At 42.1% G+C, this 25,221-nt stretch overlaps 2 protein-coding genes across 5 annotated transcripts; one reads left to right on the forward strand and one right to left on the reverse strand.

Annotated features, from left to right (window-relative positions):
- The first annotated feature begins 77 nt into the window (after positions 1-77).
- On the forward strand, positions 78-15,032 carry pdcd11 (programmed cell death 11). Of its 3 annotated transcripts, none has more exons than XM_071503426.1 (36): positions 78-143; positions 662-784; positions 1,059-1,205; positions 1,383-1,547; positions 1,668-1,829; positions 1,929-2,049; positions 2,154-2,329; positions 2,500-2,607; positions 2,768-2,980; positions 3,098-3,222; positions 3,312-3,372; positions 4,724-4,870; positions 5,009-5,260; positions 5,372-5,497; positions 5,601-5,795; positions 5,912-6,082; positions 6,203-6,416; positions 6,571-6,720; positions 6,910-7,022; positions 7,605-8,104; positions 8,289-8,351; positions 8,656-8,752; positions 8,907-8,996; positions 9,153-9,255; positions 9,404-9,581; positions 10,154-10,210; positions 10,295-10,417; positions 10,696-10,818; positions 11,120-11,288; positions 11,641-11,787; positions 11,873-12,019; positions 12,192-12,442; positions 13,486-13,654; positions 13,794-13,947; positions 14,179-14,344; positions 14,471-15,032. In XM_071503426.1, exons 2-36 carry the CDS (start codon positions 683-685, stop codon positions 14,640-14,642), a joined length of 5,457 nt encoding a protein of 1,818 aa, XP_071359527.1. In that variant the 5' UTR covers positions 78-143; positions 662-682; the 3' UTR covers positions 14,643-15,032. The 3 variants fall into 3 exon arrangements, with proteins under 3 accessions (XP_071359527.1, XP_071359526.1, XP_071359529.1); XM_071503425.1 differs by having other exon boundaries at positions 96-177; XM_071503428.1 differs by having other exon boundaries at positions 96-177; positions 11,876-12,019; positions 14,471-14,795.
- LOC139635886 (RING finger protein 122) lies at positions 15,023-23,518 on the reverse strand. 2 transcript variants are annotated; one of them, XM_071503433.1, is made up of 8 exons: positions 23,376-23,518; positions 22,810-23,290; positions 22,244-22,615; positions 20,508-20,661; positions 18,715-18,757; positions 18,125-18,166; positions 17,326-17,408; positions 15,023-15,904 (listed from the first exon to the last, which is right to left on the reverse strand). In XM_071503433.1, the coding sequence occupies exons 3-8, from the start codon at positions 22,266-22,268 to the stop codon at positions 15,784-15,786; spliced, it is 468 nt and encodes a 155-aa protein (XP_071359534.1). In that variant the 5' UTR covers positions 22,269-22,615; positions 22,810-23,290; positions 23,376-23,518; the 3' UTR covers positions 15,023-15,783. The 2 variants fall into 2 exon arrangements, with proteins under 2 accessions (XP_071359534.1, XP_071359533.1); XM_071503432.1 differs by having other exon boundaries at positions 22,810-23,062; positions 23,376-23,512.
- Between the last annotated feature and the right edge of the window lie 1,703 nt (positions 23,519-25,221).

Consider the following 25,221-nt stretch of genomic DNA (forward strand, 5'->3'; position numbering starts at 1 on the left):
ACTCAAAGTTGGAGCCCAAAAGGACCGGTAAGTGGCTGAAGATAATGTCAATCATTATTTCTGCTCTGTGATTGGACAATGAATGAAACGCCCATAGAAGTTTTTCTTCCGGGTTGGGATCATGGCGTGTTGCTGAACAACATGTGAGTTTGGATATCCAGAAGCTGTAGATTTAATGTAAGGAAATATTTCATTGTACATTATGAAAGAAGATTCTAAAATGTCTTTAGTTCGAGTGTTTTGTACAAAGGCTTGCTACACATTCATCACGAATACCAAAAGATTTTACCTTCAGCTAACGATTATCCCATGCATGTTTTCAGTATCAATGCGGGCGACAGGAATACTACTAATTTACTTGAATTCATTCTGCTTTTCCAAGAGCCTAAATATTGACGTTTGTATTTGAGTAATCAAAGACTATGTGGTTAAAAACCTAAGCCCCCGTTTGTGCCATTCATGTAATCAGCGTTGTTACGTTTGAGACTACTTGCGTCGATAACGTTCGTCATGAGTGTAAAAGTTTCATGAAGAAAGTCCAGCTGGGTCTAGAGTCTGCCCATGTCCACTCTTCGAGTTGTGGCGTGTCTTTACTGTTTGTGTCATCGGCAGTTTAAAGGCTTCGAAATGAGCTGTTCACAGTACCTTTTAATTTTCTCAGACGTCTGAATCAACATCAAACATGGCATCAGTGGAGGAAGACTTCCCCCGAGGAGGGACGGCCAGAAAGCCCACTGAGAGTAAAATAGTGGTGCAGCGGAGCGAGGTGGACAACCTGTTCCAGGTGGAGTCAGCTCTTCTTTTCTCTTCCTGTATCCGCAGATCTGTGCATCTGTGCAAAGACGTGCTTTGTCGTCACTTGATTCTTTTACAGTATCACACAGTGTATCCTAATTCACACCAATATATTACTAAGGTGGACATGTTGCTCCCTTCTTATACCTTTTCACAAAATGTGTAGAAAAAAGGTTGATTGTGTGCTCTATACTTAATCTCACACTAGAACGTATCAGTAAAATGTCCCCCCAAGTTCACGGTAGGTTCCGATTCTCTTGCAGTCAAATGAACAAGCAGAAACTAAGAAAAGAAAAGGAGCGGTCAAAGATGACAGCAAGAAACTCAAGAAGCAAAAGACGACGAAAGAAGAAGACAATGGTTTGACACTCAATACAGCAGCCAAGTGTGTGGAAATCCTACATGTCAAGGTAATATATTTGGAAAGACCCAACACATATTTGGAATGTGTCATGTGTGTCAAGTAAACTGTTTTGTTTTTTTTCTCAGTAAAATTATATTTCATGGTACACGACTGGGAATCAAAAGGGTAGACAAGGTATTCAGCACAGTATCTGACTGGATATTGGGTGCATTTCTTTTCCCAGAATGTGAAGGAAGGTATGCTGATGCTGGGCTGTGTGAAGGAGGTTGCAGACTTTGAGGTGACGGTCAGTCTGCCTTGTGGTCTAAAAGGCTTCCTCAGCATCAAGAACATCAGCGACTCGTACACCAAGCTGCTCAATGAGCAACTGGAATCATCTGACACAGAGGTAGGCCTGTGGAGTGACGAATGCACGGATTGTACTGTTGAAGGTGCGAATAAAGAATTTAGCACACAGTCCAGGGTATGTCGTAATATATTGCTAATATCTGGTTCCCGTACCTCACAGGAGATCTGCTCTCTGCCCCACCTCTTCCACCCCGGCATGGTGGTAAGATGTGTGGTTGCCAAGTTGGACATAGCTAGAGGAGGCTCTCTGAGCATCCAGCTGTCAATCAATCCAAAGCTGGTCAACAAGGCCCTCACCACAAGTTCTCTAAAAGCTGGCATGGTGAGTCATTAATGTCCATAATCAGTAAAGCAGATATTCAGTTAGAATTTTTTAAAAATCAAAAATGTACTTATGTGTTGTTACTGTGTAATGATTCAGGTCTTGAGTGGATGTGTGGAAAGTGTGGAGGATCACGGCTGCATTGTTGACATTGGCATCAGTGGGTCCAAAGCCTTCCTGTCTAAGAAAGCAGCAAAAGACAAACACAACAACCCAGAAGGTATTACAAAGCATTTTAGACTTGCTTTTCATTCCTTGGGAAAATTCATTCCAGGAAAATAATTGCAGGCATTTATGTCTTAATCTACGTTCTCATGTCTGCAGAGCTGAAAGTGGGTCAGTATGTGACCGCTCAAGTGGAAGAAGTAAAGAACGAAGGGCGTGTGGTCCAGCTTTCTGCCAACCCCCTGACCATCGGCCAGGCCTGTGCTGAATCAAAGCAGGGCTGGAACCTCACTAACCTTCTGCCTGGTCTTCTGGTCAAATCTACAATCAAAAAGGTCAAGACAACTTTCACAATGACATTTATTCTGTTTTTTAATTATTGTCCAAATATATAGGGTGAAAATTCATTGGTGTATTTCTGTTGTTTTTTTTGTCCAGTGAATGATCTGCTGTTTATTCACTGTAATAATTTTATTTTGATAATGTTAAAATTTCTTTATTGCAGGTGACCAAACATGGTCTGATCCTGGACTTCCTGTCCTCCTTTAGTGGCCAGGTGGACTTCCTCCACATGGAGCCAGAACATGCATCCAACTACACAGAGGGAACTGAGGTAAAACAGACTCGGCACATGGATCGGTTTGGCATCTACATTGTGTCTGTTTCCAGAGACATTCATTCTCATTGTTTTCAGTTGAAATACACCTTGAAAAATGGTCTTATAAAAGTTGCCATCCTCACCTTCTTTTGCGCTTTTGCATCCGTCCACCCAGGTGCAAGCTCGAGTGCTGTACGTGGAGCCGTCCACGCGTCTGGTGGGTCTGAGTCTGCGCAGCTTCCTCGTTCAGCCTGTGAAAACGGTCGAGCCCACCCCTGCCGGTGGTGACCGCATTGGTGAGGTGGTGAAGTGCTGCAAGATGACCACTGTACACCACATGTCTGGAGCCATGTTGGAACTGCCCGGCGAAACGTTGGCATTTGTACACGTGAGTCAGTGTGATGCTGTAAAAGTTTTAACCAGTTTTAATTGTAACAAAGAATAAATGCAGATTTGCTGCCATCACAGCCTTGGGTTAAAATCATTTTACTGTCTTTGTTGACAGAGGAACCACCTGAAAGAGTCGAATGAGCCAGCTAATGAGAACAGAGCGCTCGCGATGCCTGAGCACACCTGCAGGATCCTGGACTTCAGCCCCATGGACCAAATTCATTTTGCCAGTCTGCGCAGGTAAGTGGCTCCGAACGTACCTGACAGTTAACATTGAACTCAGAAATTCATTGTGAAATTCTGACCAAATTTTCTTGTCTTATTCCCAGGAGTGTGATTGACAGGCCTTTTTATAGATACCATGATCTTCAGGCTGGTCAAGTCGTAGAGGTAATTTTATTCTTTGCTTGAATTTACCTTCTAAAAATCTGTCAAAGCAACACATGGCAGCATCTGACTCTAAAAGCCCAGGCTACAGTCGAAAAGTCAAAATAATCTCCTTTCCTAACCACTTCTCCTTGATCTCGATGGACAATGTCATGAGGTCAGGGAAAGGTGTGAGGGAGCGTTCATAAGGACTTAGGAAAAGACAACCACGCTGCAGAGAGAATCTGACCACGCTCTCACTCTGATTTATCTATAGATTGTTATGCTTATTCTGATTCACTAGAACAAGGATTTCCATAAGTTTTGGATCGTGTCACAAACTTAAAACAGGGGCTTTGTTGTGTCTGCATTCATGTGGGTCCGCCATGGTAAAACGACAATTGTATGTCATTTTAAATGTCCGTGCAGCAAGGAATTGTGGGGCAGCATATTCTCCTTTCCTTTCATAAAAGAAGGTCCAGTGTTTCCTGTGCTGAAGGAGATAAGATAGGAAGCACTGAAGCTCCTGTCCTTATCAACCTCATCAATTAGAGAATTCGATCAGCTCTTATCACGGCTGCCACTTAGATACCTCCGGCTCATTTCACTCAGGCAGGAACCTTCCTAAGCAAAAAAACACTTTTTGTCCTCAGCACCAGGTGGTTACACTAAAGCCATGTAGTGTGATATCAGCAAGCAGCACCGAGAACATACTACAAATGCAATTTGTTTTTCTTTTAAAACCCGAGTTGTTTATTTTTAGCTTCTTTTTTTTTGTGTGATATTGCAGCTTGTTTGGAAGCCAGTCATGGTACAAAACGTGACTTAAACAAGTGTGATGTGGAAACTTGAAGCCTCCACGTCACATACACTCAAAATGGACTTTTCAGTGAAGTAGGAAACTTCTTCTGCAAGAAAACATATCAGCATATTAATGATTTCTGAATTTCTCAATGAGTGAGAAATCGTAGATGTAATTTTTTAATTTTAATTTTAGTTTTTAAATTTCAAAAAATATGTCTGCAGGTATCAGATGTCTTTGACTTAAGATAGCAATGGAAGAAAAAGTAGAAAAATAGTTGAGACACTGAATTAAGGTGATTGATTAATAATGGACAACAAAATATGTAGGTTGAAGCCACTGATGCACCTTTACAAAGCCTATTGGCAGTCTGGCTAACGTCTGTGTAGAATGACATAAATAGAGTTAATGAACAAAAGATTCAATCTAAATGCCGTTTTATTTTTTTTATTATGGTTAAACATTCATTCAGTTACCCTCTCCTGTTATATTGCTCTTTCCTTTTTATAGGTTTCTGTCTCTCTGTGTATCTGTTATCTGTCTCACATCCTCTTCTGTGTCTTTTCCTCTAAGGGGAAAGTGTCAGTGCTGCTGAATCACGGGATGGTGGTGCATCTGTCTGACCACATTAAAGGGCTGGTGCCTCGGACCCACCTCTCTGACATTGTCCTCAAAAACCCAGAGAAGAAGTACACAGAGGGCATGAAAGTCAAATGTCGGGTCAGTGCAGTTCTCGACTTTGTTTTAAGCCACTGAGAAGACCACAGGATTAAAATCTGTGACATGCAGTTTCAAATCTTCGGCCCATCTGCGTATTTGTCTTACTCCTCTGTGTTTATGTGGGATATTTTCCTTCAGGTGCTGTCAGTAGACCCAGAGAATAAGAAGCTGTACCTGACCAGAAAGAAGGCCCTGGTCGAAAGCTCCCTGCCGCTGTTCATCAGCTTTACTGATGCTCGTCCTGGCTGCGTTTCCCACGGCTACATTGTCTGCATCAAAAACTTTGGCTGCATCATTCGTTTCTACAACAACGTCAAGGGCCTAGTGCCTCTCAGTGAGCTCAGCTCTGAGCCCATCGTCAGTCCTGAGGAGGTCTTCTATGTCGGGCAGGTGAGGAAATCAAATTACCTGGATACTGAGATTTTTTCTCTTTGTTTGAGAACCATTATAAGGTGATTGATTTGAGGTTTGATGAGTTGTTTGTTTTGGTCGATGGTCCAGGTGTTAAAGGCTAAAGTTCTTCAGTGTGACCCCGAGAAGGCAAAGATGGTGCTGTCATTTAAGGCTGCAGTGGAAGGAGAAACTGAGGAAGCTGCCAAGCCCCAGTTTGACTGGGAGGTGGGGAAGGTAAGTTAAAGACCTCATGCTTTCATGCTCTCTCTTTTTTCATTTCTCATAATGACCTCTACATTTCGACTAATCTAACATCTGCACTGTGTACGTGATGCAGAGGCTGGAGGCCAAGGTGCTGAAAAAGTTGGTCACCGGTCTGGAGGTGGCCATCCTCCCTGATGAGATACGAGCCATACTTCCCACCATGCACCTCTCTGATCACATGTCCAACTGCCCTCTGCTGTGGGAGAGCCTGCAGGAGGGAGACAACATCTCAAACCTCATGTGTTTCAACAAGAACAAACTGAATATTGTATCCTGTCTCTGGTAGTTGAAAAGTTAACATGCTTCTTAGGAAGTTCACTCTCACGTTTCCTAAATATGAAAAGCAGGAGTGTTGTGTTTTCCTTAGCTGTTCCTCTTTTAAAGACTCTCACCAAGAAGCCGACCGTGAGGTGGTCACTGGAGGAGGGAGTGGTTGCAAAGGATTTCTCAGAGATCACAGTTGGAATGCAGCTGATTGGCTGGGTCAAGAACATCATGTCCTATGGCGTCTTTGTCGAGTTCCCATGTGGCCTTGTCGGTCTTGCACCAAAGTCGGTGAGTAAAGTTTTTTTTTTTGTTTGTTTGTTTTTTTTGTTTTACGCCTTCGAATCTGAAACTATGTGTTCAAGTTGTTTATTTTTCCATCTAAAATTCTTTCTCTGCTCTGCTGCCCAGGCCATGACCGACAAGTTCATCAGTGATACGACAGCCGCCTTTCAGCTGGGCCAGACAGTCATCGCCAAGGTTACCAACCTGGATGAGGAAAAGCGGCGTTTCCTAATTACACTGAAGATTTCAGAGGTCATATCTCCCGAGGGAGACGCCCAGACCAGGCTCATTAATGGCCTGCAGGAGAGGAGAGCTGTGACTGATATGTTGGCTATGAGAGGTAGGCAGCCGTTGTCTCTGTCTCTGTGAAGTCAGTTATAGAGTTAGATATGAACAGTTTCAATAAAAATCTGATATTTTGATTCCTTCACTCATCAGGTGAAGTCAGGCCTTGTTAGTGTCTAACCTGTCGTTGTGTCTGCCCTACCTCTCAGGTAACAGTGATCTTCGCCAGCAGCTGGCTGCACTGTCTGTGGGTCAGAAGCTGAAGCTGACCACAGACACAGTGAAAGACACTGGTGCAACATTTACATCTGATGATTTGGCCGGTGCTACCATACTGGGCAGCAAGCACCATGTCATGGGTATGCATTGTAGGAATTCATGTTTTCATTTTTTGGTTTGAAATTCTTAAATATTTTACTCCCTTTATAGATATCACTCACACTTCCTGCCATCTCTTGGCATACATACACATATAACACAGCCTGGTTCCAGGTGTTTATGGTGTGACTGCATCAACCAAAATGATGTTTGATGATGTGATGTTTCAGGTGTCAACTTAACCCCAGGACAGAAAGTTACTGCCGTCGTCCTTCATGTTGACATCCTGTCTACTTGTATCCATGTGTCCATCCTGTCCAAGCTGGTGGGAAGCAAGAAATCTGTGAGTCTCACTCTTCTTACTGGCTTTTGCTGACCTGTTTTCATAGCAGGGAAAGTTAAACTTAACACATTTTCACGGTAACGTGCTGTGGATGGTATTTTTCTAAAGAGTCAGACAGTAGGTTTGTTTTCTATTAATCTGCTTAATGCACAATTTAAAATAGACAAAGTAAAAATGAGAAATGGAAACACGTGAAAAAAATTATAGGCTTGCATGAGGTGGTTTTTCAGACTATACGACAAAGCAATATTTAGCAAAATAGAAATGTAAACACTTTTTTCGCATCCAAATCATTGCACCTGCCCCAGGGAGCCAGTTCCAACCCAGAGGCAGACTCCTGGAAATCTGTTGTCATGTCGATATCGCAAGAGAATAAAATAAAGCTTTATTCACATAACATCACTCAGTGGAAACACAGAGCACATGCAGTTGTGTTTTGTCAACTTTTCTAAAAAATGGCTTCAATGCGATGGAAACCCGGCTATTGTGAGACCGTATGGAAAGTCCTGGGGTGGGACACAGGCTGACACATAAAAGTAATTCACTGTTGTGACTGCAGCGTTTCTGTTTGTACTTTTACAGTTAAATGAAGGATCAAAATACACAGCGATGGTGCAGTACATGGACCAAGACTTTGCCGTCATCTCATTGGGTGATACGGCACAGCTGACTGTGATCCAAACCACCAGCCACCTGAATGAGGTCTTGCTGTCCGAGTCCGAGAAGCTGAAGGTGGGGATGAGTTTGGCCGTTGAGGTTACGGAACGCAGCTGTCAGGAACTACAGGGGCTCCCTCTAGTGTCGTGGCAACGCACCGCACCGAAACGACAGCGCACAACCTCAGAAAACCAGGTGGGCTCCAAGGGTCACTGCTTCGGCGAAACCCTGCAGGGGAAGGTACGGACAGTGAAGCCCACCTGCATTCAGGTCACACTCGAGGATGGAAGCATAGGCAGCGTGCACGTGTCTGAGGTGGTGGAGACCGCAGACGTGTGTGTGGGGTCTTTCCCGACATCCTCGGTGAAAGTGGGCAGTGTGGTCAACGCCAGGGTCATCGGAGGACGGGAAGCCTCCAGTCACAGGTAAACATTGTTGAAGTGCCTCATTTTACACGTAGGAATGTTTCCTCTTGTAGCTTTATTGTTTATTTATTCTTAACTTTAAAATCCCTGTAAAATTATAAAGGTGAATGTGATGATTTTCTATTCATTTGTTTAAGTGTATTAAACTTAAAATTAATCCCAACTCTCTCTTTTTTTTTTTTAGATTCTTGCCGTTTTCACATCCCAAATTTACATACACCATTCCTGAGCTCACACTTATACCAAGGTAATCATATGGTACAGTTCATTGTGCAGTTATCATGACCAACATTGCAAAATATACTGCATGTTAGCCTGAATGTCATCGTGTAATCCTAAAATAGTAAATTTACAGTGTTCTGATTTTGAAACCAAATGGCTGCAGCCTTTTGTTTTAAGAAATATTGTGCAGAGATCAAAGGGTAATTACGATAATATAAAACTTGTTGTGTTGTTATAGCTGTTCACATTTTATGTTGAGATGTGTATGTGTTTGAAACACGACGTGTTTGGTAACTTTCCAGTTTGTTTCTTTCTTTTTCTCTCTGCAGCAAACTGGATAAGAGCGTAGATCTCAAACCAGTTATAGCAAAAGAAAAACGTAATAGCTACAAGGTCGGGGAAGAAATTACATGCTTTGTATCAAAGGTAGGTTTTGTAAATTGTAATGGTTTGCTGTAACTGGCTTTATTTCTTCATAGTTTCCACAAAATGTTTCGATCTAAGGTTGACAAATGGAAAACAGCTTCACAGGAACACATCTGCAGCAGTGTTTGTTAATGAGCTTGTGCTCTGCCCTCAGTTTAACCCAGACAGGAAGTCTTTGGAGGTCACCACTGATCCCTGTGTCAGTGGGATAGTTGAGCTTTTGGCCATGATCACTGAACCTAAAGTAAGTTCAAAGCTGTATCTGCATTGTGTCATTTCATATGTACTGCAAGAGCGCACATCTGAACATTTTTAACATTCAAGTGCTGAAAATGAGGCTTTTAAAGTGAGATTTGATGAAGCTTTAATTCAAAACTCAGTAAACTGTTCTTATTTTCAGGATGCCAGCCACCCAGAGAAACTGTACAAGCTGGGCCAAGCAATCCGTGCTCAAGTAGTTGAAGTGAGCTCCAAACCTCATCGCTTCATGCTGTCACTGACAGGTAGGAGCACCTCAGACTGTGCTTCTCTGTGCTAATTTAATTATCGTCGGCTGCTCTACGTTTACATTCGGTATCATTTCTCCATATCAGTTTCAGATAGTTTATCAAATGCAAAAACAGACATTTGATAAATTCCTGTGTTTTCCAGGTGTCCATAAATTGGAGAAAGGCAGCGTTACTTTGGGGATCGTGACCAGTATTCAGCCACAAGTCGGCCTCCTGGTCAAGCTTCCCTTTGGTGGCACGGGGACTGTTGCTGTCACTGACCTGGCTGATGCCTACAGACCAAACCCCCTGGATGCATATAGCAAAGATCAGCTAATAAGGTCGGTAGTTGCAGCAGTGCCCTTTATATGAAGATCCTTTAATTATGTCCAGTTTGTGGTCTCTCAGAACCAGTTTGTTAAGTTGAACTGTCCAAACATGTTGGGAATCAATTCCTGAATGGCCACTCTGGAAGGCGGAGTAAAAAGCAGGCCGTCATAAAGAAGAGTGGGGACATGATATCGTTTGAAAACAGGGTCTGTCCATGGTTAGGGGTTAGGGTTAAAAGCCTGTTTGATACATGAGGACAATTTTTGCCTTGTAATGTTATATTTAATTTACAAACTGAAACTTGTGTTATTTTCTGCATGAAACTAAATGAAACAAAAGTTAAATTTGTGGAGGTGATTTAGGCTAAATAAAAGTATCTGTTGGAATTATTGCAGCCTTATTATCATGGTTGTAAATATCGATTTTTTTTTTCCACTGCCCAGAATACATTTATGGGATATTGCTGGGATAGAATATCAAAAACCAGCAGATACAAAACAAAAAATGAAAGCACCAATATCAGTCTTGCTCATCTTGAATTACAGTCTAAGAGTGTCTTGTTTTTTGTCTTCTTTTGCCTCAGGTGTTTCCTCCTCGGGTGTGAAAATGGCAAGTGGCAGTTGTCTCTACGTCCATCAAGGTATGACAGACGTCACTGTTGAAGTCTGATGACGACAATAAATCTTGTTAGATTGTGTTGCTGACTGCAACTCTTCTTCCTCAGGCTGAACCCAGAGCAGGCCAAGCCAGTGAAGGACCCCGAGGTTTTGTCTGTAGACAAACTGCAGGCAGGCCAGGTCATCAGAGGCTACGTCAAGTCTGTGCGGGAGCAGGGCGTCTTCATCAGGTAACTGAGAAATTCACTGAAATTTAACTTTAACTTGAATTACTTTAACTTTGGCAACAGACGGAACAGAAAGTGCATTCATATCTAAACTCCACAGAAACATATGAACTTCTGACAGGAACAATACGCCCCTTGTTTTCTGGAAAAAGTAGTTAGTTTAGCTGTATCATGACACATCCTCTGTTCTGCTCATTATTTCCTCTCACCGCTTTGTGATCTCATTAAACGTGACATCTGCAACCTTGAAGATTTCCTTTTTCCACATACTTATCTTCCAGGTTGTCTCGAGGTATAACTGGAAGAGCCGAACTTCAGCAGTCCACCAAGTACTTTGTTAACAAGCACAAGGTCCTCTCTGAGCACCTGCCTCCCAACACTCTGCTCACCACCAAGATCATCAGGTAAAAAAAAACAAGATAACCATCCAAGATAACTTTATTATCACCAAGGTTACACTCTGATCCATAAGAACCAGCAGTTTAATGGGTAAATATCTTGTGACACATGAAAGTAGCGTGAAAGGGAAGAAGAAGTCATCACACCAGACATCAGAAACTCATTTGGACAAATGGGAAGAATCTAGCAACATAATGCTGATAGTGTGTCTTTACACCAGCTCTTGCCCAGTGCAGCTTTGGTTACTGAATCAATACTGTCACTGCGTCATTTTCAGTCTGCAGCTCTTTCTATTCTCGTCCTCAGTATTGACAAAGAGGAGGAGTTCGTCAACCTCTCTCTGCTCCCCGCGGACACTGGGAAGCCGGACATCCTTCCAGAATCTCTCAGTTTGCCGCTGCGTCTGATCGGAGAGGAGAAGAAGAAACATGATATTAAGAAGAAGAAGAAACGCACACTGTCTGAGAGCGAACAGGTAACAAATGGCCCTCGGTTTCCTTTTGCTCTTATCAGATCTTATCAGACTTTCTCTCCTTCCTCCCTTCCTGCTCTCCATGAAATCATAAACACACTGTACCTGACTCACTACTCGGCCTTTTGAGTCGCTGAGGTGTTTGAAAGTGAGCAGAGCCCAATATGAGGAACCACTTCCACATCTTCATTTATCATACACTCATTATCCTTTGGTCTGACAGTAATAATTGCTGCATTGATCTTGGCCTCAGTCCCTCTGCATCTGCAGCTTTAATTACAACCAGATGGCCACCGAAGCAATTGCGTGCATGTGTTGTGGTTTATTTAATCCTTTATGTTGTTTTATTTGCCAGAAACAAGCAGAGTCCCCGGTCCCGAAGAAGAAGAAAAAAACAAAAAAGAAAGCCAAGACGGAGGAAAACGACAGTGGAGTTGAGGTGTACTTCAGGGAGGAGGAGGATAAGGAAGATGATGAAGAACCCAAACCTGATCCTGCAAAAGTAAGTGAATCGAATGCCGCTCAGTAGGTGCAGTGACATTATTATCTAAAAACCTGAAAGATGAACTCCCCCGCCCCTCTCTCAGCAGGTGACGCCCAGCTCAGCGGGTCCAGCCAGACTGCAGGTGGCAGCAGGTTTCTCCTGGGACGTGGGACTGAACTCTCTGAAGCCTGCCTCTGCAGCTCAGGATGCAGACTCCAGCGATGGAGAGGACCAAGACAGAGGCAGCAAGGTGAGACAAACATAAACATACAACTTTCTGTCATCGTTTACCTGTATCCAGGTCAAAGATAATCTCTTAGAATCTTTATTTAGGATTTCTTTCCCTTTCTCCTCCTCTTCATCACTCATCTTCTTTTCCATCTTATCTTTTGTCTGTAATCTATTGGGACGATTCTCCTCAGCCCCAGAAGAAGTCTCGTCATGAGGTGGAACAGGAGAAGAAGGCAGCAGAGAAGGCGCTGGTACAGCGGGAAGCCGAGCTCATGGATCCGAACCTGCGCCCTGACGATGCAGCCGCCTTCGAGCGCCTGCTCCTCGCCTCACCCAACAGCTCCCTGCTTTGGCTGCAGTACATGGCACACCACCTGCAGGCCACACAGATCGAGCAGGCCCGCGCCGTGGCTGAGAGGGCTCTTAAAACCATTTCCTTCAGGTGACTGATAGAAAAATGGGTCACTCATATTGAGTTAATACATCTTCTCCTTCTTTAGACTTGCTAGCCAAAGGCAGGAAGGCAAACAAAAACATTTGCAGACTAATAGAACAAATTTCAGTCACATATGCAAACTTAAAGGCTGAAAAAAAAAGTTTAGATACATTTAACAAAGAACTAAATGGAGGAGTGGTTCCCAACCTTTTCCAACATGACTTGGAAATCACAAAAATGATGAAGGCCTACATCCAACACCCTAACAACACAGAGGCCAAATAATGCGCTTTTTATTTCAATGATAACGTTCAAAATTTTAAAATGTTTTTAAAGATCATTATTATTATATCATTATTAATGATATTTAAAGAAATTATTTATATATGTTTTGGGTTTTGTTTTTTTTAATTACATCTTTTCCCCAAATTTGTATTGTTATGCAATGATTTGTCAGCCCACTTACAATACCTTTGCAGCCCCCCAGTGGCCCCGGCCTACACGCTGGGAACCACTAAGATAGAGAACTAAATAAAGATACAATAAAAGATAAAAAATTCTTTACTGATCCCTATAGGGAAATTCAAATAGTCCAGTAGCTTATTCACGTATATAGTTAAGATTTGAGTCTACCATACTCATACTAAAAGGTATGAGTCCACTGAGACCGATTTAGATTAAGGAAATAAAAATTTCTGGTATTTCTGAAAGAAAAAAGATAAACACACATTATAGTATATAAATTCAAATGTGGTACATTTTATTTCAAACATTTAATTCTGCGTCCTGAATCCAGTCCTTCATTCCAGTTTAACATGGAGTCACTCTCCTCGTACACCTGGATATAACAGTTTTTTGTGGACCAAGGTAAAACTGTTATGGAAAAAAGAAAGAACTCTTCTAAATGTTATTTTTCAGAGAGGCACAGTGGTGTATCTGTATAAATGAGCTGTGTTAAGAGAAGTTTTTTTTATTTTTTTATTTTGTAACGTGTACCATTTTAAACAGCAGATACTGGTGTTAGAAAATACTGTCTTGTGTTGGTCCAGGGAGGAGCAGGAGAAGCTGAATGTGTGGGTGGCCCTGCTGAACCTGGAGAATATGTATGGCACAGAGGAGACCCTAAAGAAAGTCTTTGAGCGGGCACTGCAGTTCTGTGAGCCTATGCCCGTCTACCAGCAGCTGGCTGACATCTACGCCAAGTCCAACAAGACCAAGGTGCAGTCTATTGAGTTTTTAACTCGCCTCAACTTTCCTTAGTTTGACAAATTACCTATTTGATGCTCAAATATTGTGATTTATAGAGTTCAAAAACTGCATGTTTCTCTTTCTCTGTCTTTTTTGTGGCTGTATCCAGGAGGCGGAGGGCTTGTACAAGACGATGGTGAAGCGTTTCCGTCAGAATAAGGCAGTGTGGCTAAGCTACGGGACCTTCCTGCTCCAGCAGGGTCAGAGCGATGATGCCAGTGTTCTCCTGCAGAGGGCACTGAAGAGTCTGCCCTCCAAAGAAAGTAAGATAGCCTGTCTGACAACACAGCACATACCACAAAAGAGTGTGATGTCAGCATGATAATATGATTTTTACACCCACTATTGTCTGAAACCAGTGAGTTCTCACCCCTTCAACTGTGTGCAGTCTGTGTCTGAGTCCAGTGTGTGTAACCATTGAGATTGTGTTTCCCTGTCCCAGCTGCGTCTCTCCACAGGTTTTAACCTTTACGTGTTGTCATCCTCCCCCTTAGGTGTGGATGTGATTGCCAAGTTCGCTCAGCTGGAGTTCCGTTATGGTGATGTAGAGAAAGGTCGCACCATGTTTGACAAAGTCCTGACAAGCTATCCGAAACGCACCGACCTCTGGTCCGTTTTTATCGACCTCATGGTCAAACATGGATCACAGAAGGAAGTCAGGTGAGCAAATGGGCATTTGCCGAACTTTACCGGTGTATGTGATAACACTGGCATCTGTGAGCTGGTTACATGTAAGACCAGATAAAAAGTGATTCATGGTGTTCTCCAACTTCCTGTGTCCTGCAGGGCGCTCTTTGATCGTGTGATCCACCTGAGTGTTTCAGTGAAAAAGATCAAGTTCTTTTTCAAGCGCTACCTGGAGTACGAAAAGAAGCATGGCACCCCGCAGAGCATCCAGGCAGTCAAAGAGAAAGCCATGGAATTTGTGGAAGCTAAAGGCACAGAGGCTGCAAACTAAAGAGAAATACACACACGTGGACTGCAGTGTGACATACTCAGCCAGATCTACGTAGCTATGGGGAAAAAAGTTTGTGACTGCAGATTCTCTTACAGTTTCCCTCGACACCTGAAAGTCAGGTTTGATGCTCTAATGTTGCAGAACACAACAAATCTTTGTAAATCATCTATAAATGTTAAAACAACCTGGTATTGAATATATCATCAACTGCATTTTAATTCATTTTGTATGTAAATGAGTGTGAGCTAAGAAGAGAGTAGTGAATGTCATGACTAGTAGTTTACTATGTTTTTAAATGGACTTATAAAAAGTTCCTTATCAGACTCGTTGGAACATTTTCTATTAATTGAGTGGTTGACCTTTCAATAAATCCAACACCATTGCAATACATTACGTGACGTTTTATTTAAAAGCAACAAATACAAAATAACAATATATATAGGGACACGTTTACATACAATACATACAAGCAAGACTAGGTTTCTATCAGTCTCTTTTTAAAAGGAAAGGGCCTGGGACACAATCGGTAACAATATTGTCTACGTAAATCGTCATGGTTGTAATCCCGCTGGTCGTGGTTTCAGCCGGAGGTTGTGGCTACCTGGAGCATTTCACCTACACTGGCAGTATTGAAGATGCATGTGTGGCACAGGGTTATAGGGTGATTGACATGGTTTGTGCTGGCTGTATTGGTAACACCCCTGAGATATTAGAGGTATCCATTCTGATCCTGTACTCTGATGTCGCGCTGAATGCCTGTAGTGTTGTTTGTCTCTGGCAGTGCTGCACTAGTCGTCCAGTGACAGCTGCAATTATATCCTGTTCTCTAAAGTGGCTCCTTTTCCTCTCATGTTTTTTTGGTGAACAGTGCAATATGGAAGTAGATCTAGGAGCATTTTTATGAAAAGATCCTATTCATCCACCCTCTCCCTGACTGATCTGACCAAATGAATTTGGTGCTGTCAATATCCAATTCCCACCGAGGCATATTGCTCAAAGGTCAGCAGCAAGGTGGCCACTTGGGATCATTATCAACATTTCCTGTGAGATGTCTTAAAGATGACCGTTGTCCATCATCCCTGGTGTATTTAATATGTGTGTTTTCTGTAAGGGGAGTCTGGTTTCCTCTTCCCCAGTTCCCTCACACCTCCTCTGGATCCATGGGACCCTCAGCACCCTGGGGTGCATCTGTGTGGAGCCGGAGGATGGGTTTGTTACACATGGGGCACACACTGCGGATCTCCAGCCACTTAAGCAGGCACCTGACAGGACACAAACAGTAACAGTCAGCTTAAAAATAATGCTGCATGACAACAGTCTGGTCTTGGATAATTCTGGTAGAAAACATTAAACTCTACACAAAGTTTAACACCTGGAATAATTGTTAAGTACTTTTTTGCAAAAGTAATTAAAAAGAAGCTATTACTAATTTTATGCTGGTTTGATTCAGAATGTAATAAGTAGAATGTAATAATACAGTTTTATTTTTGGATAAGCATGACATTTGGAGATAAAATCTTCACAGGTGCAATGTTTAAGCCTTGAAAAAAGAGCTTGAAAAAGCAGTTCAGCACTACCCCACCTCACCTACCATCTGCATTTTGTGCAATTAAGTAGTAAATGCAAATTACATTTACTTAGTAATCAGTAATTATAAAAATAGAGGTATTATAAGTGTCAGAGAAACTAATTCATTAATTAATAACTAATAACAATTAGGCATTAATAAGTAAACTAAATTCATTTATTGATCTATAAGTAAACTACATTCATTTAAATATTTTAATTGACAATAAAAGGAATTAATAATCCATCAATAAATAGTTAATTAGTTAATAGTAAATTAAAAAGGGAGATACAAAACAACATAGTCAATAAGTGCATAATTTAAAAATTACATTAATGAACCTGTTAAAAATAATGGAATCTAAAAATCTATTTGAAAATGCTTGCTAAACAGAGAAATAAATAACTGGATTCAGAAATTGAATTAAGAACATGGATTCTAATCAGTCATTTAAAAGAGCAATTTCCTTTCCCATTAGCATCTCCATTTCTTCGCTGCCTTTCCTTTTCCTATTAGCTATTCAATTTGCTTAGTCATTTAGCCTCTCCTTGTGGCCTCCCCATTTAGCCTTTCCTTGACACTTTGCTCCTTGGACTGGTAAAATGAGATAAAACCATGCAAATTAGTGGTTGGATGTACAGTATACTGATTTGCACCAGTTAATATAAAAGGAGTTCAGTCAACACTAAGATAGATGACATTTGACACCAGCCAACTAGCTTGGAAAGAGTTACTTTTAGCCTGGTTCCGTCCTGGTTCTGTGAGAAAACCCACCTATGTTCACCTCCAAACTTCTCTAATGAACACTTAATATCTTGTTTGCTGTGTAAAAATGACATGTTGTAGGTTTATGGAGGGTTATGTGCCAGGCTATTGATATTATACCAAGACTATGACATCTAGTGTCTTGTGGTTACCAGGCAGCCAACAGAGACTGCAGGAAACCCAGCCCTGTTTCCCATCTTTAAACTAAGCTAAGCTAATTTAAGATAACGTCTCCTGGCTGTAGCTTGCTATAAATGTGCCATACAGGCACGCCAGTGGTATTGAGTAAATAAACACAACAATGTCAGTAAATGCCTAACTATTCCCTAAAAGCTCTATAATTTCACTCACTTCTTGTGAAATGCATGGGAACATGGGCACACTCCCAGTTCATCTCTGGTCCTGAATTCTTCCAGACACACCGCACAGGTTTGCTACAAGAACAAAAAATTACACCATTAGCTTATGTGTGATATGTGACTCCTCCATCTTTATTCAGTAACCGGGTTGTGTCTCACCACAGCCGATAACGTTACGATTTGTAGCTAAATGGAGTAAATTTCAGATGTGAAGTCCTTTCATGTGACCTAGATTCAGAGCATGACACAATTATAACCCCGTGTTTTGAAACTGTGTTTTTATGTTATCTATGTTTCCAAGTAATAGGACTATCTCAACCTTCCCTTAAACAAAAACAGAGATTGCACATTGAATTGAAAACCAAAATTACCCCTAACCACCACAGCTGCCTTGAGGAAAAAAGAAAGCAGTCGTTTTAGGAATCACAAGAGACAGGAAGAGATCTCTTTTTCTGATACATTTTGAATGAGCGCAGTTATTCCTGGAGTCCTAAATTCTGCTACAAGTAGACAGTCAAGCAGGCACTTTGACATTTTTTTAAATAGCTGCATTTGAGATACAAGATATTTTCAGGACATCTCCGCAGTGAGTGAGTTCAGCATGTTAATCACATTGGAGAGGAGAAATTGATTGAGTTAACCAACCAAACCCGCCCAGCTCATAATAGATCATCTGAGCTGGTTCGGAAAAACAGTGTGGGCAACTTGAAATGTGTACAGCTGTCAGGGTTTAACATACATGTTTTAAGACCCAAGTGACATGTACATGCATCTCCGAGAGTGTGACTTACTCCTAGAAGGCTCAGTTTCTTGCTTGCTCCCTTCAGCACCACCTACAGTGGGAAAAGGGGGAGGTAAGAGAGAAGCATTCAGTCATGTGAATGTTGTGTCAGCACTATTATGTTGGCAGAAAAGCGATGGTGTAAAACAAACACATCAGACGGGTTCAATGTCCTGATATGGCTTAAAATATCTGCAACAGTGGCGTGTACAGTTTGTTGTTGTTGTTGTTGTTGCATAGTTTAAAAAAATCACCCTGCATACAGGTAACACACACAGCTGCAGCTGCAGTTCAACCTTCCCCAAAGCTGAAAACAACACAACACAAACTGTCACCACACCTACCCCACCACACTGTCACTCCCTGCCACCCACCCACCTACCTACCACCATCAGGCCTTTTCACACTGCAGCCGGATTAATGCTTTAAAATCGGAGTGTAGGTAAAGACACACGGATGGAGTCAAGGTCATCTATAAAGAGCCGTGTTAGGTTTCACAATTGACGATGACAGAGTGAAATGCTATAGTAGTGTTTATAACCCGCCTGTGAAGCTGGTGTTACATGTTAACCGGCAGTGACAGAAATTTTAGCGACATACCTCATTGTAGCTGAACTGCTCCCTCGTTCCTTGTTGTTTCAGCCTGAGAGAGAGAGAGACACATCTGTACAGTAGAAGTGACTGTCAGGCATGCTACTAATCAATTCTCCCATTTCCTACCACTGCGATATGAGTTTGAGTTATGGCTAAAATCCTCCATCCAATATATTGTTATATAATAAATTTTCTATAAAACATGATAAGAAACTGTTAAAAAAGACGAGTGAGAATGTATAATATATATAATTTAGAAAATTGTATATATAATTGTCATTACTTATACTGGATTTTTGAGGCTGTTAACAGTATCAATATTCTATATTGATAGAGCAAAAGTTATCTTTGACAATGATGCTTTAAATATGGTCATTAAACCTGCATTAAATGATGACATAATATCACCATATCAGGCTGATACAGTGATCATGTTTGTAAACAGTTGCTGACTGAGATTACTGTACTCAGAAAAAAGTCAGTCAGTAGGGAAGTAGGGAAACAGTGAGCCTGGCTCTGTCCAAAGGTAACAGCCTATCAGCACCTCTAGAGCTCACTGACTAACACATTATGTCTTGCTTGTTTGATTCGTACGAAAAGTGTAAATTGAAATTCTTGGTTTTACAGGGAGTAATGAGTCAGACTATTTCTCATCCTCATGTTTCCAGTCTTTGTTAACCGGCTCCTTACTGTAGCTTCACATTTAACAGACAGATATTAGAGTGAAATCTTTCTTCTCATCTAATTCTCTGTGGCACTTGAGAGCAGTGGAAAGAGCTGTAAACAAAAGACTGACATATAAGACCATAAAATGCTTTTTTGGTGAATGTATTAGCAAACAGGCATCATTTAAACATACAGCAGACACAGAGAAACACTAGCATTCATTTGGAGTCATGCAAGCCCAATATTTACTCTCCTTCTAGCTCTGTTTCGGTCTCCACCAACTCCTGAGGGAAACATTTGGCTATTTAGCTGTTAGATGCTCCACAGTGTTAATCTAACTAGCTGGTCAGCTTGTTAGTTGCTAGCTCTGTCTGCATACAGTTTGGTGATGGGTAGGGTGCCAACTGTGGGTTTTACTGAAACCAGCTCCCTGCTGCACTTGAAAACAACGATAAGAGCTGTGACAGTGAACCAAAAGAGTAAGAAGAGGAGAAAACCAAAGCAGTGAGGGGAACAGCAGAGTTGGTGATAATTCTTTTGGTTCATTAAAACTAGCAAACATTTTCACATTACACACAGTTAATTAAAAATATTGATTAGGCCAAGACATGAATAACAAGTAGGACATTTTGCAGTTGAAAAATTGTCAGTATTTGGTGGAAGAGACAGTATATCGTGGTCTGGCTGATCAATCAATGATCAGTCTATCCCTGCATCACTAGTTAATTTTTGTTTAGTTTAGTTTATATACATATATATATATATATATATATATATATATATATATATATATATATACAGTAACACTAGCATAAATTAGATTTATGTGTTTCTTTCCTATTCTAACAATCATAGACTACATGTGCTATATGTGGCAACTTTGGCAGCTCTGCAAGGCAACCCTCCATAAATTTGCATCATGACTGCTTCTATTATCACATATTAAAATCTTGTTACCAAGGTAGATTTGAATTAATTTTAACCTGCTGTGGTACACTGTTGTGCAATGCTTGCTCAAAATGTCAATAAAAAATATCTGGATGAAATATCATGTCTCCTTTTTTACTTTTCCATATTTCATCTGGAACTTTCTCACTTGTTGCTCAGATTTTCACAGTCGCCCATGTGCCTACCTGAAAAGGTAACAGCAGAAGATGAGGCTGAGCATGAAGACGAAGAGGCCGATGCCCAGCACAATGACATACACATTGAGTGGGAGGTGATAGATGTCAGACGTCATGCTGCAGTAGTGTTCAGAGCGCTGAGAACCCAAACCACACAAGCATCCTGCCAGGAAGAGTTTGCAATATAAATTACATACTTGACACACATTTTACAGTTACATTTAACTGTTGGGATTAAGAGTCCCAAGCTACAAGTTACCTTAAATACATTTAAGAAATCTTAACCCTGTCTCATTTCTTATGTGTTTTTTTAAGGAGTAACTTCAATTCTTTGTGCCCAAGACAGAAAACTTTTTCTTCATATGTTTCTAAATGTTAAGTCCACAGCCTGAGGATCTTTAAATATCATTTTTCATAGAGAACTGCTACAGCCTGTCTTGCAACTTCATTGTTTACTCTACCATTATAATCACCTATTGTAACCTCCCACTTAGATCCACAGTTCTAGTCTAAATCAGTCGCATAAACATTACACAGCGTAATTTCTACAGGCGATTGCACTGGTATGAGTTCAGAAAGCATTTAAGCTCTTGAGATCTGCGTTTGTTGATCATTAACTAGAACACGGAGCTATAGTGCCATCACAGGCTTCTAGTGCCATCAGGCCTTGAGTGTCAGGGTGTGTACAGACATAGAACTTGAAAATATGCTTGACAGTAGTCTTAGAGTATGTGACACTCTGGCTCAGCTCCACAGAATCGAGAGTTTTATTGACATAAAATATTTAGCCAGGAGTTCAACGGAATAGTTTCTGTTTGCTTGGTTGCTGGTGTGTCCAGCGGGAACTGTGACTCGCACTGTGGTGGCAACTGAAGCGCTTGTAGGACTGTGCCTTAATTGTCTCCAAACAAGACAAACATGGAGGACAGACACCACTTCCGCCACACCACCATCTGTTCCACAGACTCTATAGAGGTGACTGGTAGAGTGTGTGTATGTGTGTGTGTGTGTGTGTGTATGTGTGTGTGTGACAGGACTGGGGGGTGGAAGGGAAGGGGTGTGTGGTGTCTGTCTGCATGTATTTGTATGACAGAAATGTGTGTGTGTGTGTGTGTGTGTGTTGCAGGTGGCAGGGGGTGGGGTAAACAGAATGAACTCTGGGGACTGAAGGACCATTTGGTAAAACAATAGCAGAGGAAGCCCCACTTCCACAGGCCACATGTGTTCCTATTAATTTGTGACGAGGATGCTCTTTGCCAGCCTCTAAGTGTCCATGTGTCTCTCTTTAGAGTGAATGAATGGGTACAGCTTGCACACTGTGGGGGGCATGGGTTGGATAATTTGACATGGCTGGGGGTTGGGGGATTTATGGGGTGGGGGCTTGTAGTCTAGGGAAGACCTAGGGTAGCATAATGAGAGATACAATTATGAGCCTGGCATGGATGCACTCAACGGAAACAAAACAATAAAATGGCATTGTTCAGAGGATAAAATATCTTCAGTTTCAGTTGCCATAGCTGTCAAACAAACTTGACCTTGAATGCAGCTTATTCTAAGTGCCCTCACCCTCCCCAAAACACAAACTGTGGCCTCCGCTCTCTCAGTGATTTGCCACCACATCCATTATGTGGAGCCCATTAGCCAGCAGTCAGCAACTGAGTAACTGAGTTTATGAGATACAAGTAAGTACATGTGCCACCACCTCTCATGTATTTGGCAGACGACAGAAAAATCCACTCACTTACCGTTACACCATTGGAATGGTTGCATGAAATTTGAAACCCAGGGCAGGCAGCAGTAAATTCAGGCCCTGTCAGGAGTAGGCTGGAAGAGAGCCAAGCTCGTGGGCTGGAGCTCCGGACACTGAATCTGTTTGGAGCCTGGATTCAGTCACTCTGAGCTGGATCGCTCTTTTGTTGGGTTGTGTTTGCTCCTCCGAAAAACAACCATGAAGATTTTCAGATTTGCTCAGAATCCACAAATCCTCGGGAGGTGTGGTTATGTTGGCTCAGCAGTCTGTGCTGCCCAGCATTCCCAAATCTGGATTAACCACTCCGTGTAAAGACTGGGAGATTTGGTACTGGAGTTTGGACCAGGACTGGAGACCTCATGTGCTCCTGGATCCCAGTGAGAATGATGTCATCACCGGAGAGAGAAGAAGAGACAAAGAAATCTTGTTGACAAGAAATGATTGTTTTTCAGACGCCTCATAACATTGTGTTATTCAGGAGTTGTTATTGTGAATAGCTGAATCTCACTCACTCACATTGTCATAATCAACACAGGCTGCGTGGTAACAGGAAATACTCACATTTCCAGCAGAAAAGGGCCTCTTTGACTTCACTCTGTGTCTGCAGTGTCGTCCCTTCACCAATTTCGGTGACATCCACCGTTCAAAATGACAGTCCTCGTCCAATGTAGGTAATTATCTGGCATTAATCTGTGCTTTGTCTTCCTCCCAAAGCTGCTTTTTTAACAGAGGATTTTCACAAGTCTCATCCCCCTCTCTTCTTGTCTGTTGTCTCCTCCTCCAGTCCTCTGATCTTGCAGCGAGTATTCCGCCTCTGTATAGAAGGCAGAGATGTACTTCTCTCAAAGCCCAAACAAAGTGAGGACAGCTCCATGCAGTCAACAACAGTCCTCTAGCTGGGTTTGGTATTTTGCTGGTGAGTGTGTTTGTGTGTCAGTCAGTGCGTGCGTGTCAGCATGCGTGCGTGTGTGTGTGTGTGTGTGTTTGTGTATGTGTGTGTGTGCATAGGGGGGGATCCTACTCTCCCTCTAACCATCTGCTCCTTCAATTGAGAAAAAAAAAATCAGAGACAAAGGCGATGTGTGTGTACAAGTGTGTCTGCGTGTGTCGTGTTCAGTTTCTCCCACCTCCAGCTGGCTTTGTCATGGCAGGCTTCCCCTCTTCCTCATTCAATCCATAATGGTGCTCAGTGAGAGCCTGCAATTCGCCTTTCCCTTCCTCCCCTTGCTCTTGCTCTGCTCTGCCTTGGGTTTGTAAACAGATCTCTGCTCATGTGACCAGCCGTTTTGCCTCGCAACTCTCCTCTCCCTCAGCCCTCCCTCGCTACCCCTGTCCTCCAATCTGTAGGCAGAAGGAAGGCAGAATGAGCCAGACACCGACGAATAGGACGCCTGCAAGCATGCTGATGTGTATGTGTCTGTATGCGCACACCCCTGTGCATGTATATGTGAGAGGGAGGCAAGAGAGACACTTGCAGCAAAGTCAAGGGAGGCCCCGGTCAGTAACATGCGCACGGCTGATGTCCTGACAACCAAAACAAAGCCGTTTGTGTGAAGTGGAGGTCAGCAAGAGAAGAGATGATCTAACCTCAATTCCTTCCATTTCCTTCCTTCACACACACGCAGACTGTATTCTGAGATACAGCCGTTATTTGTTCAGGTTTGCTTTGTTTGATCTATATATAAACAAATAGAAAGAGCAGGGACGAGAGGAGGAGGCATCTCTGTGCACATGAGGAGATGTGAGGGAGAATAATATCAAGAGGAAGAGAGGAAGACACATAGAAAAATCACAGCTTGGACAAAGACGTTTCATGCACGTCCACCCCCACACCAGCGACCCTGGCTGCCAATTCGCTGAGAGAGAGAACAGCTGCTGGGCTACTGGGCGAGCTGTGAGACGGTCAAGGGGAGTGCTGCTCCACTAATCCCCAGGGGGAGGGAGGGAGAGGCTTCAATGGGATCCATGCCATTTTCATTCACCCTGCCCTCCTCCCACCCTCCTGCTCTAGTAATGATGTTACTGTTGAGCACTGAGGAACAGCTGGACGGACTGCACAGATGCACGAGCATAAATGCAGTGCTTAATACACTGCATGCTCTGTAGAGTGTTTACAGGTTTCAAAGAGGATGTGTGTTGTTGTTGGCATGTGACGGGTGGTGGTTTTAGCAAAAGCACGCCCTCCTGTGCAATATGGTGAAAACACCACGGTATCAACAGTTGCCCAAGGATGTACAGTAAAAATGAAAATCGCATTCACAGATTATAGACATTCAGATGTGATGAAATTCCAGCAAATGATATTGAAAGGGATTTTTTTTTTTTAAAGACAGAAGATTTAAACATTTCCATGAAAAAAAGGTTTTACCAGGAAGTGACTGATAAAACTGAGCACAAAAGTGAGCGAGCGAGCGAGAGAGAGAGAGAGAGAGAGAGATGCAAATGATGACCTTGTTTTCTTAGTGGCATGTAAATCGTTTTGGCTGACACAACCTTTTGTTTTTTTTGTTTTGTTTTGCATAAATCATAGGTTTACCTGACTGGTAATACAGTAGCACTGTAGGGTTATCTGCTCACGACAAGGTTTAAGACCAGAGATAATGTTTTCATAGCATAATAAACCAAGATTATACAACTGTGTTAATGGAAACTTTTTCATTTTTGAATGGCTAAGTTGATATTTTTTTAAGGATTCTGCAAAGCCCTTGTCACATGGGCCAGTACAGATCAAGTATTTGTCTGAATTACATTAAGCTGTGAGTGTATTGAATTGAGAACGGGTGTATTTTATTGTTCATGCATTCAGCTTTTCATTTGCAAGAGAAAATTTGTGTTATTTCTTCTTTTAAATTACATAGTTTTTGCTTTAAAGCAAGAAGCAGCAGGGACTTGAAGTGCCTGCGGCTCATATGACCCATGTCAACACTTTCAGTTTTGTCCCCTGGGAATATTTTTGGTGGCCCCACACTTGTG

This window comes from Trachinotus anak, unplaced genomic scaffold, assembly GCF_046630095.1.
Source record: "Trachinotus anak isolate AG129_WGS33_773 ecotype Australia unplaced genomic scaffold, CSIRO_AGI_Tana_v1 ptg000019l, whole genome shotgun sequence".
Taxonomy (NCBI): Eukaryota; Metazoa; Chordata; class Actinopteri; order Carangiformes; family Carangidae; genus Trachinotus; species Trachinotus anak.

Coding starts and splice junctions, on each gene's coding strand:
- pdcd11 (XM_071503426.1), top strand. CDS start 683: ATGGCATCAGTGGAGGAAGACTTCCCCCGAGGAGGGACGGCCAGAAAG. Junction 3,373..4,723: donor AGGCTGGTCAAGTCGTAGAG/GTAATTTTATTC, acceptor TTTTCCTCTAAG/GGGAAAGTGTCAGTGCTGCT. Junction 5,261..5,371: donor AGGTCTTCTATGTCGGGCAG/GTGAGGAAATCA, acceptor TCGATGGTCCAG/GTGTTAAAGGCTAAAGTTCT.
- LOC139635886 (XM_071503433.1), bottom strand. CDS start 22,268: ATGCAACCATTCCAATGGTGTAACG. Junction 18,758..20,507: donor TTCTGCTGTTACCTTTTCAG/GTAGGCACATGG, acceptor TCTCTCTCTCAG/GCTGAAACAACAAGGAACGA. Junction 15,905..17,325: donor TCCCATGCATTTCACAAGAA/GTGAGTGAAATT, acceptor GTGTCCTGTCAG/GTGCCTGCTTAAGTGGCTGG.